This window comes from Poecilia reticulata, chromosome 16, assembly GCF_904066995.2.
Source record: "Poecilia reticulata chromosome 16, P_reticulata-male-v2, whole genome shotgun sequence".
Lineage (NCBI taxonomy): Eukaryota > Metazoa > Chordata > Actinopteri > Cyprinodontiformes > Poeciliidae > Poecilia > Poecilia reticulata.
The window spans coordinates 30,328,891-30,343,270 of NC_088845.1; the positions used below are offsets into that span (position 1 = coordinate 30,328,891).

Below are 14,380 nucleotides of genomic sequence, written 5' to 3' on the forward strand. Positions count from 1 at the left end.
TTGCTCAGCAGCACTGAGGTATAAAGCATCTTCTTGCAAAAATGATGAGGCAGACTGTTTCTTGTTATCTACTACATGTAGCATGTCGGCTCGGTATTCCTCCTTTTATGCTTTTATTTCTACGTACTGTCCAATTTGAAAGACATGCCAAGAAATGAGAAATCCTTGGTGATTTGCTGCAGCAAGCTGCCTCACACCCAGCGGCGACTGAGAAACTGGATGCTTTTTCATTTATGTTAGCATTAAGTTCTGATTGTCATAATGGAAACATGGTGATGCCTTCTGGATAGCAGCGCTGATGAAGCCAGAGGTTCGTCCCAACACAAAACAAACATCTTCCCCTCACACACGCCGACATTAATGCACGGAAAGCTCTCTCTGAGATCCTAACACACCCCACACCAATGTAATCAAATCCACACAGTCCCACAACAACCTGAGATCCAACACTAACACAAATATCTCACGTTACAGTTTACAGACAAACCTTGTTTTTGGCTGAGGATGGCGTTGCAAAGAACATGTTTAAAACCCCCCCCAAAAAACATGAATATTCCAGAAAATACTGAAAGCATTACTGGAGATTGTTTCCTGATCTTTTTCAGCGTGAGTCAAGGACAGAACGTCGAATCTTCCCAGCAGGATTACACATCAAACATTCTTTAGAAAACAAAAATAACAAGAGGAAAGTTTGAACTCATGCTACTCGGCTGATTAACAAAGACTCACAAGAGACAACTCTCAACTAAATGCAGACAGACGTATTAGAAACTAATGGCTTGTTGCTTGAGAGGCTGTTTACAGCTGTGTGCTATCAAACCCTGTGTGAGGGAGGATGCTTTAAGGGCCTGGAAGGAGTCCTGTTGGCTCAGAACCTTAATCTGCTTACTAGATGAGTGATACAACATTAAAATGGTACATGCATAGGTTTAGTTTAATGCATTACCGAGCGCGCTACTCAGAAATGATCGACTCTGACGTATGAGGTGAGGTTGTTTTCCAGTGCTCCCAGTTTCAAGAATATTACTGAAGCAGTTTATTTAAACAGAATAGAGCAGATCACACCAAAGAGGTTAGATCAGGGGTGTCCAAACTTATTGCACTGTGGGTCAAGATCACCAAGCTGAAAACACTCAGACAGCGAGGAGTGTTTTCCCCAATTAAAAATGCAAAACTAATTTTACAGTAGATCTTTCATTTAATTTTAAACATGCAATAGTTCCAGGGAACAAAGTAGAAAATAACAATTTCTTATAGATCCTGAAAACAGTCCTTCATAAAACAAAGGTGAAATGCTTTCTTTTTTGTTTGTTTGGAAAATGTTTTCAGTCTAATCTGAACAACAAAACAAGAACTTTCCTTCGATATCGTTGATGTGTTTAGGCAAATTTCAGGACTGGCTGGTTTGTTGACTAATTATATATGTCACATTCAAGCATCTAGTTACCCAAGTTGTTATAAAAATGCTATATGCATCAAATATGACTTAAAAGAAATTTGACTTCGTAATTTAACGCCTTGAAATTGGGCCTCTGTCTCCTTAAGGAACACTTGTTCTCTTGCCTTCAGGAAGTCATCACAACATGGCTGCTCTATTAACCCTTAACATTTTTTACCAGTGTTTCACTGTGTAGCTCCTATAATGAGCTTAGCAGATGCACAGTTCCACCAGGTGTTTGCTAATTTCTGCTGGCTAGTTAGAAGGAGCTGAGTGGGGAAGTGCAGGGGGGGCTGCTCTGTAAAGCAGAAGCTTAGAAATTGAAGCTCAGAGGAGGAGCTTCGTCCTTGAAGGCAGGGCTAGGTCCACCCAGGTGTTTTGCCTGGAAGGACTTCCACGGCTTAATGGCTGCTGTGGGAGACTAAAGAATTTCTCAAACATGCATGAACAGCACTTTGGACAGCCCTGAGTTACACAGTTCCATTTTTAATAAAGAAAAAAAACAGGAGTTACTTTAGGCTTGTTGCTTTGACTGAAAAAGAGATAAAATATGTTTTTTACTTACCGTCTATCCGAGGCCCAGACTTCATCGTGAAACACGATGTCATAGCCGACACAGATAATGTAATGCTGGGTTTCACTGGACAGGCCTCTGTCTCCATGACTACGACAATTTGTGCTGTGCGCAGTGAGACTTTGTGGAAGGTCAGAGCCATTGCCGGGCTAGCTCTACCCAGGGCTGATGCTTCGTGGTGCGGGTCTAATCGGGGGGGAAAGGCTCGCTGTGCTGACTTTTTTGGAGACGAGTGAGGAGTGGAGAAGGCCGACGGTGTTTTGCTGGAGCTTTCCCATGTGTAGTTTGGCAGGACCTTCTGCAGGTAGGCTTTGGCCTGCTCCATTTTCATCAGAGTGGGACTGATTTTCAGGGGACGACACAGCTCCACGTTTAGCTCAGCTGAAAAGAAACAGGAAAAAACAAAGCAAGGTTAGAGAAAAGGAAATCCTGTAAAAACAAAATTAAATTGAAACGGCATTGCAAATTAACTTTTTTTTTTTTCCAAGGACAGCTTCTGATCAGGCCCTTTTCAGAGAAGCCTATTTGTGCTCATCCTGATTTGTGTTCATGTTGTGCTGCTGAGTCCTGAAAAAAATCCCACCAGGAAGCACAGAGAGCGAAGCTTTTGGGAAGGTAATAAAAAGATGTTCTCTCAGTAATAAACAAATCTCTCTGTGCCGTCTTTTAATTTGGGAAAAAAAGGGACTTTTTTTTACCACATATAAACATCTCCTGAAATAGACCATGAGACTATTGAAGTTTCAAATGACTTGCAAACAATCCAATGATAAGCCATTTGAATTTTTATTTTTTTTGTGTAAAAGCAGTTCCCTTTAAAGTTTGTAAAAGTAGGAGCAGAAATAGCATAAATCCACTATTGGCGGGGGGCCTCGCTGTTTACAACCCTCCCTTCAAATTTGGAAAACCCACAATAAACTGGTCACAATCCATCTGGGGGTTTTAAGACAAGGCAGGCTTCATGAGTGTCTCTCTGAACAGATCTAAAGCTATCTAACCCATGGGAAGTCTTGTAAAACAAACTTTGAGCTCTTCTCTTCTATAATCACAAAGTCCGCATGCAACGAGTTGGCATGCTGAGCTGAGCCCAGCACATACACACACAGAGTTCCTGGCTGCCTCACTGCGACATCCTAACGTGGCAGAGCCGAACGGCAGGAGAAAATATCTTCTTCGTGCCTTCTAAGTAAATCAGACGGTGTCCTATCCTTCACTTTGCCCTCAATAACACTTGACTGGAATTTACGGAGGCGCAGGAATTAACCCAATACCGCTTTACACCGCTTCCATTAGCACGTTTTTCCACTTGGTTATGATGATGGGAGAGGGGAAGCAGACGAAAGCAAGCGCAGCTGTTTTTGTTGGTCTCGTCAAAGGAACCGGCGTTTAAATAGTTTTAAGGGGTTTAAACCTTCTGTCTGACTCCAACCCAGGGAAGGTGCACACTGGAGCAAAGCCACAAGTGCCGCACACACACACACTTTACGCACATGAAAAAAGGAGAAAAATTGAAGTCCATCTAATTTATTTCAGCGAAAGTGGCGGAAGGATGGCTGCCAAAAGCAAGTGAATTCATATTTGGTGGAATCTGCAGTGCAGTCCTGTCCTGTACATGATCAGTTTTACTAGAAATAATATAGAAATGATTTTGTTTTTTTGTAAAGTTTCTTGAGATGACATTTGTTGTGAAGTGACTCCATTTATGTAAATTGAATTGAAACATTTTCAGCGGTGAAATTAACTGTTTATGAGCAGCTTTTTAGGTTCCTCTGCTCTCCTTCTTCTCCTCCTCTGTCCTGCTTTTATGGGGTTTTTTTCATATTCTGGTTCTTTTCTAGTCCACCGTTTCTTTTTTTTATCTCTTACTTTTTCTTGAGCAGCCACCTAATCAACCCCCTCTAACCACATAAATATGTCTTTGATCACTCAGTCAGGGCCAGAGCAGCCTTGACTCACTATACATTGAGGCCTGCTTCTGATTATTGGTTGCCCTCCTTCCCCAAGTTCCTTTCTGCCCCACCTTAAAAAAACAACAAAAAAACCCACCCAACTGCCCCAACCCCAGGCAGCTTAAGAGTGATGGTAAGTGATTTATAGCCTGTTTGACCCATCTGTAATTCACCTGTGAGAGCAGAGCGACTGCACCACTCCATATTTTTTTTAAATACGTTTTTATTAATTTTATACTTAATCTTGTTTTGTTACAAATGACTAAGACTTGTTCATTAAGAAAGCCAAAAGAATGACTTCATCCACCTGTGACAATTAGGTGACTGGACATCGATGTCATTCTATTAAACTGCTATAATAGAGCAAACCTGAAAGTTGTTTATGTCTGGTTTCTTGGTTCTCGCTTTTTTTCTCTTTATCTGCAGGTGTAGAAACAGACTTGGGCATTTTCTTGTATTCTTTTTAAATTTCTCTTCTATTCTCATCTCTCCTCTTCCCCTTTCAATTATTTACTCCACCTCTCTTCCTTTCCTTTTTCTCTTTTACTATCTCTGTCATTTGCATTAGAAAAAAAGAGGGTTTTTTTAATCAAAGAGATCAATGTAGTGAAAGCTGTAATACTCCACTGATGAAAGTTAATCTGCTTATGTATCCAGTGTCTTTACATAGTAAGTTAGAAAGGAAGCTGTTGATGAAGCTAAGCAATACCAGAAATTATTTCCACACCATATTAAACAGACACACACTATGTCTCTTTTTCAGTACTAGCATCCCTTTTGACAAGTTTTTGAAAAAGACACAAACATTATATCTCCCCATGTGATGTCACTGTCCAGTAAAAACAAAAACAAACCAAAAGAAAGTTACTGGAGAATTAAAGGTAAAGCCGCCAAATTAAAATTCATAGAAGATGATTCAAGTTGGAATGATGTTTATATTCTGTAAACTGAAAAAACCCACATATATATCTCTGCACATCTTTACTTTTGCCACCACTAAGAGGTTAGAACTTTAGTAGCAGTAAGATGTGCCTTATACTGACTTCCAGCATGACATAAACCAATATTTCAGGCTAGAGACTCTGAACACAGAAACACAGACCGAAGGTAGAAAGATGTGTTGGTGTTCACATATCTTTAAAGACAACCCTTTAATTTGAACAGGCTGCAGGGAATCATACCCTGGCCCTTCTCAGTTGTCAGCATCTATTACTGCTGAAGAAAGTAGAACTTCAGGGTCTGACAGAAACATAAACACACAAGCATACACCTCTGCAAAAAAGCTTGCGTGCATGCGTGTGTGTGTGTGTGTGTGTGTGCGTGTGCGTGGGTGGGGGAGGTTGAATATATGACTGTAAACAGGTCCCTGTGTCTTTTTGGCAGGATCATCTCCAAAAGTCCCCACTGAGAGCCTGGAGTCGAGTTATCTGTGTGTTCTTTTAAGCGCGCTCCTTTGACAGCAGAAAACCTGAGTCTCAAACAAGTTGCAATGTGTCCAAAACACAGGGGTCCATGTGTGGAGGGCATAGGTGCATGTCTGTGTTTGGCAATGGGGAATAATATTTGGAGTAGTATGTGCTGAATTCCACAGTTAAAAGAAAGCATCGTAGCCCATAAGGCCAATGACACACAACTCAGATGCCATCTGACTCACATTAAAGAAGTTCTGGATGGTATGGAGAGGCAAATGCTTGCACATACAGTAACTGACAGGATTATCATGAACTACTTGATGGGAAGCAGAGACACACCAGAGTGATGGCTCCAATTTGTTCTAGTTAATCAGCTGCTCCATCTTCATAGAGAGATGGCTGATCCTTGGCCTCCTAGGGGGGAGTGGTTACCTCCAGGACTCACACACTAGCTGTGGTACCATTACAAATGTGGGCAAAACTTTTGTCTATATTCTGCTAATGTCATATAAACACTACTTAGCAACTGTGGTGTTTCCATTGATTAAGAAACACAATTAAAATCACAGGTGGATATGTTTATTCACTGGATGAGTCATTGAAAAACATGCTCTGCCATCAGCCTCCTACAACTTCTTATCATCTTCTTTGTGGTCTGCGCCAGCGTGCAACGTCTGGTCGATCACGTGACCCGTGGGATGTGAAAAAAGTGATTCCATTAGAGTTTTACAAAATAATCCAATTTCGATAAGGCCCAAAAATACCTCATCCTTGCAATATAACTTGTCAAAAAAACATTTTTTTTTATTGGCATGTTTCCAATTAAGCTAATTTATTTTCAAAATGTCAAATTGCTAAACTATTTGGTCAACGGAAAAGCATATGCTGACCTGTCCAAAGGCCCGAGGTGAGGAAGATGACAAAAACAAAATACATAGCACATCTGTGCTGATCAATCATTAAACTCCTGCTTCTGGTAGAAAAGAAAATACTTGGAAAGCATTTTACCTCAAGCTACCTCAATCAACATAATGCACATGTTTGGTGGTAAATTCTGTAACTGCCCGTCTTGCGTGTATTTGTACTAGCTGTGTTTATGGGAGTATTTTTGTGTGACTGTGTGTGTTTGATGAGCGGCTGCTGAGTGACGGTCGGAGCTAAAACACCATCCAGTTTACAGTACACATGTTACAAGTGTTTCCCACTCAGCATCCTTGGAATGGGCGCTTTGATTGGTCCTTCAGAATAAATGCTGCTGAAATTGAGAGCATATTGCTGTAAACACACACCAAGACATGGCCTCATGGCGGTCTGCTCTCTGTTTGCGCCTGGTTGGAATAAATCAAATGTGAAGCATTGTCGAATTAAAGTAGCGCTGCCAAATATGATAAATACACATCACATAACACACACGGACATTTGTAAAGGAAGAGAACAGATGAAGGAAAAGTTGATGGCACGTTTTCCTCCTAACAACGTCCTTCACATCTTTTCCGTTTATTCTTTCAATTTGTTGCCTAAATCTTTAAATTAGCTTCTTCCAACAACCAATCCCCTGAAGCCTTTTACCACTGATCCCTGATTCGTGGCGCTTAGCTTTCTTCTGCCTGAAAGTCAGGAATCAATGACTTCTTTAAAGAGCAACAACAAAGAGTTAATGGTTTCCACAACTTTATCTAGTCCTTCCTTTGTTCCATCATCCTTGAAGAGGGTAAGTATCTTCTCCAGAGAGTCATCTGACTAAACAACATACAGTTGAGAATGTGTATGTGGATGTGTGCTTGCATGACTAAGTGGCTGAGGGGATGAAGGAGAACCAGTAGCATATGTGGTCAATTTTAGGTATTTCCAGCAGAGCCTGACCTGCGGCAACCTCACAGAGAGCCTGGATCCTGTCTGAGGCTTTTGGGACTGTCTTGTTAGTCTGTGTGTGTGTGCTCGCTGAATAAATATGACTGATTATCTTCTAAACGATACCACTAAGACAGGTCAAACACCTGCATTATTCAGAAAATGAGCACGGAATCTTACACATGAAGATTTCATCTGGTGTTCTAAATGATCACTTCTGTATTTGCTGATACATGCAGAAGTATTTCAACCCCTGTGCTCACACCACAAAATTGTGCACAACTGTGGAAGAGGAAAGACACAGATCAATAGTTAAACTTTTGCAAATTTAAAAATCTGAAAAGTCTGGTGTGCATTTCTACGCAACGCCAATGAGTCAATGTTTTGCAGAACTATCTGGCGCACTCTTTCACTAGTCATCTAGACTTTTAAATTCTATCCATGGACTTTTATCTGAATCAAGGTCTGGCCTTTGACTGGTCCATTTTAACATAAATGTGCTTCGATTTAAGTCATTTAATGATAGGTTGTAAGCTATGGATTAATATTCGCCTCAATCCCAAATCTTCTGCAGCCTCAATTCTGAGTAGTGTCGCTGTCCCACTGATGACAGGTACATGAAAAGTACATCTTTGCTTCTTCTTAGGTATATGTTCTCCTTTTCCAACTTCGCAGCTGTTAGTGTTTCTGTTTTAGGAAGGCTGACTGAAAAGGCCTGTGGGAGATGCTCTGTACCTAACCCAGGATTAAACTTCTCTACAACCTGTCTGCTCTATTCCCTAGTCTTCATGATGATGTTTATTCACTAACGTTCTCTAAAAATCTGAGACCTTCACACAGCAGTCATATTCAATAAATTAGAATATGCATAACAATGAATTAGATTTGTCCGATTAAAAGTACTTTTAGAAAATTTACAACCTTTAAGCAAGTGTTAGACATACTTTCCATTAAGGCTATATTTCTATATTACAATGTATTTTTATTGGTCTGATGTAATCTTCAAATTTTAAATGTCATGTTTTCATTACATGTAAGCAGAAAATGATCATAATTGACAGAAATAAAGGCTTTCAAACATCCATCTGTGTGTAGTTAATCTATATAGTTTGTTTCACTTTCTGATAATGTGAAACACTTGTGAAAGTGAAATGGATTGCCAATAAAATTCCGAGTTACTGTGTATTGAGATTTAATTTCATACAGGTGGATTTATTAGTTAAGTGACTTCATTTGGGATTTTTCCAAAACTGTATCAGCTTCTCCTGGTGTGTCATGTACGAAAACCTTCCGAAGACACTCTAAACTAAAGAACTTGCAGAAAGTCTGATGTACTTTATTCTTTAAGGCAAAGTTGGACTTGTAGTTTGGCTGCTCATGTCATCTGGCGCACTGACATTTGGATCGTACTGTATGTTCACTCGGCCCTGCTGAGAGATGCATGTTGTGTGATTTCAGGTGGACAGAAACAGCTTAAGAATCTGACTTGACAAAAGGAGAGGAGACATGCGGAAGAGCTATTAAACAAATGCTGTATTAAAACCATCATCTGTAACACCTGGAGTTCACCCTGGAGCCCATTCCTGTAAATACGCTCAGTATCTGTCAAGGATTGTATGAATGTGGAAGAAGGACAGTCTATATGTCAAGCGTTGTCTGTAGTTACCGTGACAGTGTGTGAGTATTTGCAACATCTGGCCTGGACTCAGCAAGCTGAAGGATGACCTGCGCCTACGCACTCTCTCCAAGAAACCCTCGCAGGGATGAAAAGGGTGCGCTCACCGCGACCCCAAAAGCCCACTCACACATTTATTCACTGCAGTTGTATTTGGGCAGGATGTCAAACACACCCTAAGGTCAATGGGCTTTGCTAAAATCTGCTCATATGGATATCATATCAGCCTAAAAATAGCAAGTCAAAGTATATGGAAGGTGTATTTGACACATGCAAACATCCACATTTGGCGCACAGGAATTAGTAGTCTGTGGTTCAAAGTGAAAAGCACATCCCGGATTTCCTGTGACCAAAAATGCTCAGTGTTATTTAGACTACTTGATATACACAAACTTCCAGACAGTCTTGCTTCTCGACAAGAGTCATTCTAATTCCTGTTGAGTTGGCCTTTGGTTCTGGAACTTGGTGTATCAATCTTTGATCCCATTTAAATCGGAATTGAAAGGATCTGTGGGCAAGTCGATGCTTTTGGCTCTTTGAAATGTGGGTTTGTAGGGTACATGGCCTTCAAATAATCAGTGTTATTTATTTTAACTGTCTGTAGTGTTGATGATGGGATGTACCAGAGTATGGTTTATGTGCATCTGCTGCCCAGCTTCTCAGCTTTTTCCTTAAAATAGGATGAAGTGTGAAGTTGGTGCAGGGTGTTGGCAGGAATGTACAGAAGGCAAGAATGTGTGAGACCCTCACCTGGTCCGTTGAGGAAATCTTTGATCTGGAAGCAGAGCAGAGGAGGAGGGACACCTGTTTTACTGTCAACCTCTGCAGCCACAGTCTGCAGCCAGCACACGTTGTAGTCCAGGGTCTCTGGGAGAGTTTTTCCTGGGTCTGGACAACAAGAGACAGACCAAAAAATAACGTTTGGATATGGAAAAAATTTCTTTTTTGAGGTTGAGGTCATGTTCAGCTTGATTAGAACTTGCAAGGAAGAGGCAGGTCAGATACTGAAAGAGGCTATCGTTTTTTTCCAATCATTATATCTAAATCATTCAAGGTAAAATTTACAACATTTTCCAACATGCATGCTTTTTCTGAGTTGAGACACATTCAATGTTACCTACTAGCTACTTAAATAGCAGAAAGACCTGAAATTGCTTTGTTTTGAGCTTCTAGCCTGTCTGACAGAGAACATGCTGGATTTAGAAATGCTCCCAATCTTTTGGAAATGTCACATGGTTGCATTTCTATTTACTGTATAGTCGTGCAAATTGGAATTAAGAAAATAAGTTCTATGTATGTATGTATTTTGAAGAAATACATTTTTTGATAACTTTTTTGTGTTTGGAGGAGGAATTATTTTGGGCTCATCAAAATTAAGAGTATTTCACAAAACTGCAATGGAAATACTTTTTTTGCCTCCCATGATCAACAACCGGATGTTACAACTGATGGAAAACATGAAAAAGACAACAGGAAGAGGTTGGAGGATGACGGCGCGACATGTTTTTAAATGACTTACCAAGGGAACCAACATGCAATTTTCTTTTTTTTTTTTGACATTAGCAAAATATCTACAAAGTTTTGCACACATTTGTAATGGAAACACAGCTAGTTAAGAGACTTACGTTCTCTAGGAAATACACAAAGACACTATAATTAATGCTAACTGCACAAATCCCCAATACAAGGTGCTGCAACCAGTTTAAGATGTAATTTCTGCAAATTCTTTGTTCTGAAATATGTTATATCTAACATTAAATAATTATCATGTTTTCCAATATAACTGCTCTTTGAAAAAATCTGATTATGTAGGTCAAAGCTTTACAAAGCAAAGTTCTAATTGGTGCATTTTGACATGATTGTGAGAAAACTCTCACCTTGGCACTTGTAGTCAGAAGGTACTCCTCTCAACGCCACATCAAAAACAGACAGCTCCATCTTTTGCTTTCGATGGTGGCAGCTCAGCAGAACGGAAGGCTGCATAAGCTGTACGTACAAAAGGGGCTCCAACACCTGATCCCCTGTCCCTCGTCTCCCTGGCTGCCTCACTATGGTAACACCCAGGGCTAGGCGGGCCGAGGAACGGGTTGGAGTGGGAAGACCATCAAGTGAGAGCAAGTTTATGAGTGGAGAAGGTGGCTGAGAGGTGTTGCTGTTCAGGATGTCATCTGCAGTCAGTCCAGCCAGTGAACCCTGGGCAGCTGGGGTCTGATCAGGGGTTGGGGAGACTGAGACCGGTGGGGAGTCCGATATGATATCAGGGTGATTAAGGATGCTCTTTCCCACCTAAACATCACAGAGAATGATTAAATACTGCTACTCTGTGCTTATGCCAGTTTACAAGCTAATTAATCTTCTTTTCTCTTTACCTTATCCTGAGGTTCCTTCTTCTCTGGTGTGCTTGGTATATCAGACAATGTAGTGAGAGCCTTTGGGGTACTCGAACAAGCGTAGGTCATAACAGATAGTTTACTGGCAGTGAGGAAGATGTCAAAAGGGATGAAAGTGAGGTTCTTAATGATGGTGGACTTGCGAGAGGGTCTCGCAATGCAATGATGGCTGGTCCCACTTTGCTGCTCTATTTGGACGATACGAATGCGGGCACTGTCACTGCCAAAGCCACTGTCTTGTCCCGTCCCACTGTGACGCGATGAGGAGTCCCCACTGCCTAGAGGATCTGGATGGACTCCCTTTTGCTCTTGTCTCCTTACCTGTACAAAGAAAGGCAATATTAAGATGCAGGGCTTTTTTCTTTTTGCAGACACTGACATCTCAGAAGGTAGTGAAGATGTAGCCATCTTTAAAGATGTAGACTGACTTTTCGCTTCAGGAAATAAGTGGTGTTAGTGACTCACCATCTGCAGTTAGTGTACGAGTAAATAAAGAAATCTTGTGGCATACGTAAGCATAAGGATCCCAGATATGAAGGTGTGTACTTTAAGCTTAACATCCCACAGTATCTACATTTGACTCTAATTTTCTGAAGTGGGAAAGAAAGTAGACAATCATAGTAGATCTGGACAATCATAAAAACTACAACATAAGGCTCTGTCACGCCTGGACTGTCCACAATAACTACAAACTTTAAAAATACAGTATTTTGAGGTATTTCTTGCATTTGTGAAAACAAAAAATGGGTTTTCTTAGTTCTTAGTAGAAATAGTTGTAAAATCTCATTTAACTCCATTCTACTGCAACCAATAGTTGCTCAGCGTTTCATCTCATGAACTGCATGCATCGCCGCACACTTTATAGTAGATATGAGTTTCCATGGTAATGCATCTTGCTCTGTAAGCCAGGCACTCCTTTCCTTTCAGTCAATGTCAGTTTGTCTAGACTCACACCTCTTCTGACCCTTGTGTGGATAAAATATGTAAAAGCTTATGGAAACATTGAGAATTTGTACATTTGTTTCTTATGTGGGTTCATGAAGACAAATACCAAATACCCACAGTCAAAACACCAAAGAAGAAGTGCAGGGTACAGCCACAGACATATTCAAGGCATGCCCTGGGACTTTTTCTGTGGTCAAAAATCATTTTGTACTTTTTGCAATACTCAAAATGTCTTCAAAAAAAGGGGGCACACTGCCATTATATTAAATTGTTTTGTGAAGTGACTGTGGTATTGTCTTTGAAGCAGTTCAGATTTTATGCTCGACTCTAGCTAACTGTTGTCAGGAGGGTTCCTGCCATTGTGGCAATAAAAAGCTTTCAGTGGCAGATGATATAAATCAAAAGCGTGGGGCTTTCTGGGTTTCGGGCGACAAAGAAAATGCTACCAAGGAATGTCATCTTAAAACTATGAAGGTCTCTCAAGTTGAAATGATGAAACAGGAAGGAGACAAAAAAAAAAAGACTGAACTCAGGGCAGCCTACCAAATTAACTGAAATTTATAAAATAGATCTTATGGAAACGAATAAAAGGGTTTTAAAATGGAAGCCTGTAACAAACTGACACCATGACAAAATAATACACAAAAATTGTGATTTATAGAACCAGTGAATCATTTAAACTTCCCCTCTGCAGCTGGATTGTTTTAAGGAAAAATACAAAATAAATAACTTGGGCATATTAATCATTATTTTCAACACTGACACAACCTTAGTGAGGCCAATCCCCATGGTCCCTTAATCACGATAATGGATCCTACGTCACCTTCAATTAACTACTGCTGTCTTTGAAGTGTGATTTTGATCAATTGCAAATTACAGAACGCAGACCAAAGGTGTGTCCCGTTCTATTCCGCCCTCATCTACTCCTCCATCCTGCATATGGTTACTATTACAGCATATATTCTCAGCTGGTCCTTCTTTTTCTGCATATCACTCCCTCCCTCCCACTCAATGAGAATTTTAAATGTATATTATTGCTGTGGCAGAGATAGTGTTTCAAGACCTCCAGGCAAATACTAAACCAACTGGCAGCACATTAGACAGAATACTTGACTTATTAGATATTTCCTATTCAAAACAGTGTCATCAAAGGCTAAGAACAAGAGCAATATAAAACGCAGCAGCATGCCTGCCTGGATGTCTGCTCTGCTCAACCACGCTCATGTGTCGGACTTACATAGGACCGGCCATGCCAGATCCATCTCCTTTCGCTTGCCATAATCAGGACAGGATGTGTGCACTTCTTTTCTGCACAAATGTAAGATTTTCCAAGCTACGGGGAGGGGGAAAGGCAGGCAGAAAAACGCCCGGACCTTTCGCCATGTGTGCTTTGTTAGATGAGTGAAACATTGCATTGAGGTAAGGAAGTAGTTGAGAAGACATTCGGCAAAGGCAAAACATCCACTCTAAGAAAACGTCTCGCATCAGAAAGGACAAATAAGCTGCACAGCATCGGGGGAAAAAAGAGCAGAAGTCAGCTGAAGAGGCAAGATGGTCTGGAAGTTTCTGTGTTGTTTTCCCAAGCTCAGGCTGCTCACATGCATTTACAATTAGAACAAATACCCCATCTTTTTTTATAACCACCACCACCAAGAAATTGCCCCTTAAGCACATTCTTGGTCTAAATTTAGCTTGAAAGTAGAAAGAGGGCTTCAGGGGAACACAAACAGGAGCACAGAGACAATGAGAAAATATGCCACAGCATGCCGTGTTCAGCTAGTGTAAGTCCACACAAGCAAGTGGTCCAATCACATACCTTCATAGGATTTATTCTAAACTTGGCCAAACACTTAGAAGCACATACCTTGCTTTTTATGTTACTCAGCCTTTCAAAAAGAAAAGGTACTGTAAAGCTCTATAACATCAACCGTACACCAATTTATTCATTTAAAGAAGGCAATAAATTTAGAATGCAAACATTGGCCGAATCCATGGGCCGGATCCCAGCTGAACTATTACTTATAGTGTTGTATAATAGCTGTACTGAAACACTATTTCCAGAACCCAATGTAATCTTTCTCTGGATCTAGTTGATCATTGTTATGACCCCTCCCGACCCAAACATACTGACACACACACAAAAAAA

At 40.6% G+C, this 14,380-nt stretch overlaps 1 protein-coding gene across 5 annotated transcripts in view; it reads right to left on the reverse strand.

Moving 5' to 3' along the window:
• Nucleotides 1–14,380, reverse strand: part of vps13b (vacuolar protein sorting 13 homolog B) — a 312,384-nt gene that overhangs the window by 91,629 nt on the left and 206,375 nt on the right. For all 5 annotated transcript variants that reach the window (XM_008432898.3, XM_008432900.3, XM_081617077.1 and 2 more), the window contains exons 35-38: nt 11,269–11,610; nt 10,777–11,185; nt 9,650–9,787; nt 2,004–2,393 (exon numbers count right to left, since the gene is read on the reverse strand). In XM_008432898.3, the coding sequence (XP_008431120.2) occupies nt 2,004–2,393; nt 9,650–9,787; nt 10,777–11,185; nt 11,269–11,610 (1,279 nt within the window). The remainder of the gene's footprint in view (nt 1–2,003; nt 2,394–9,649; nt 9,788–10,776; nt 11,186–11,268; nt 11,611–14,380) is intronic.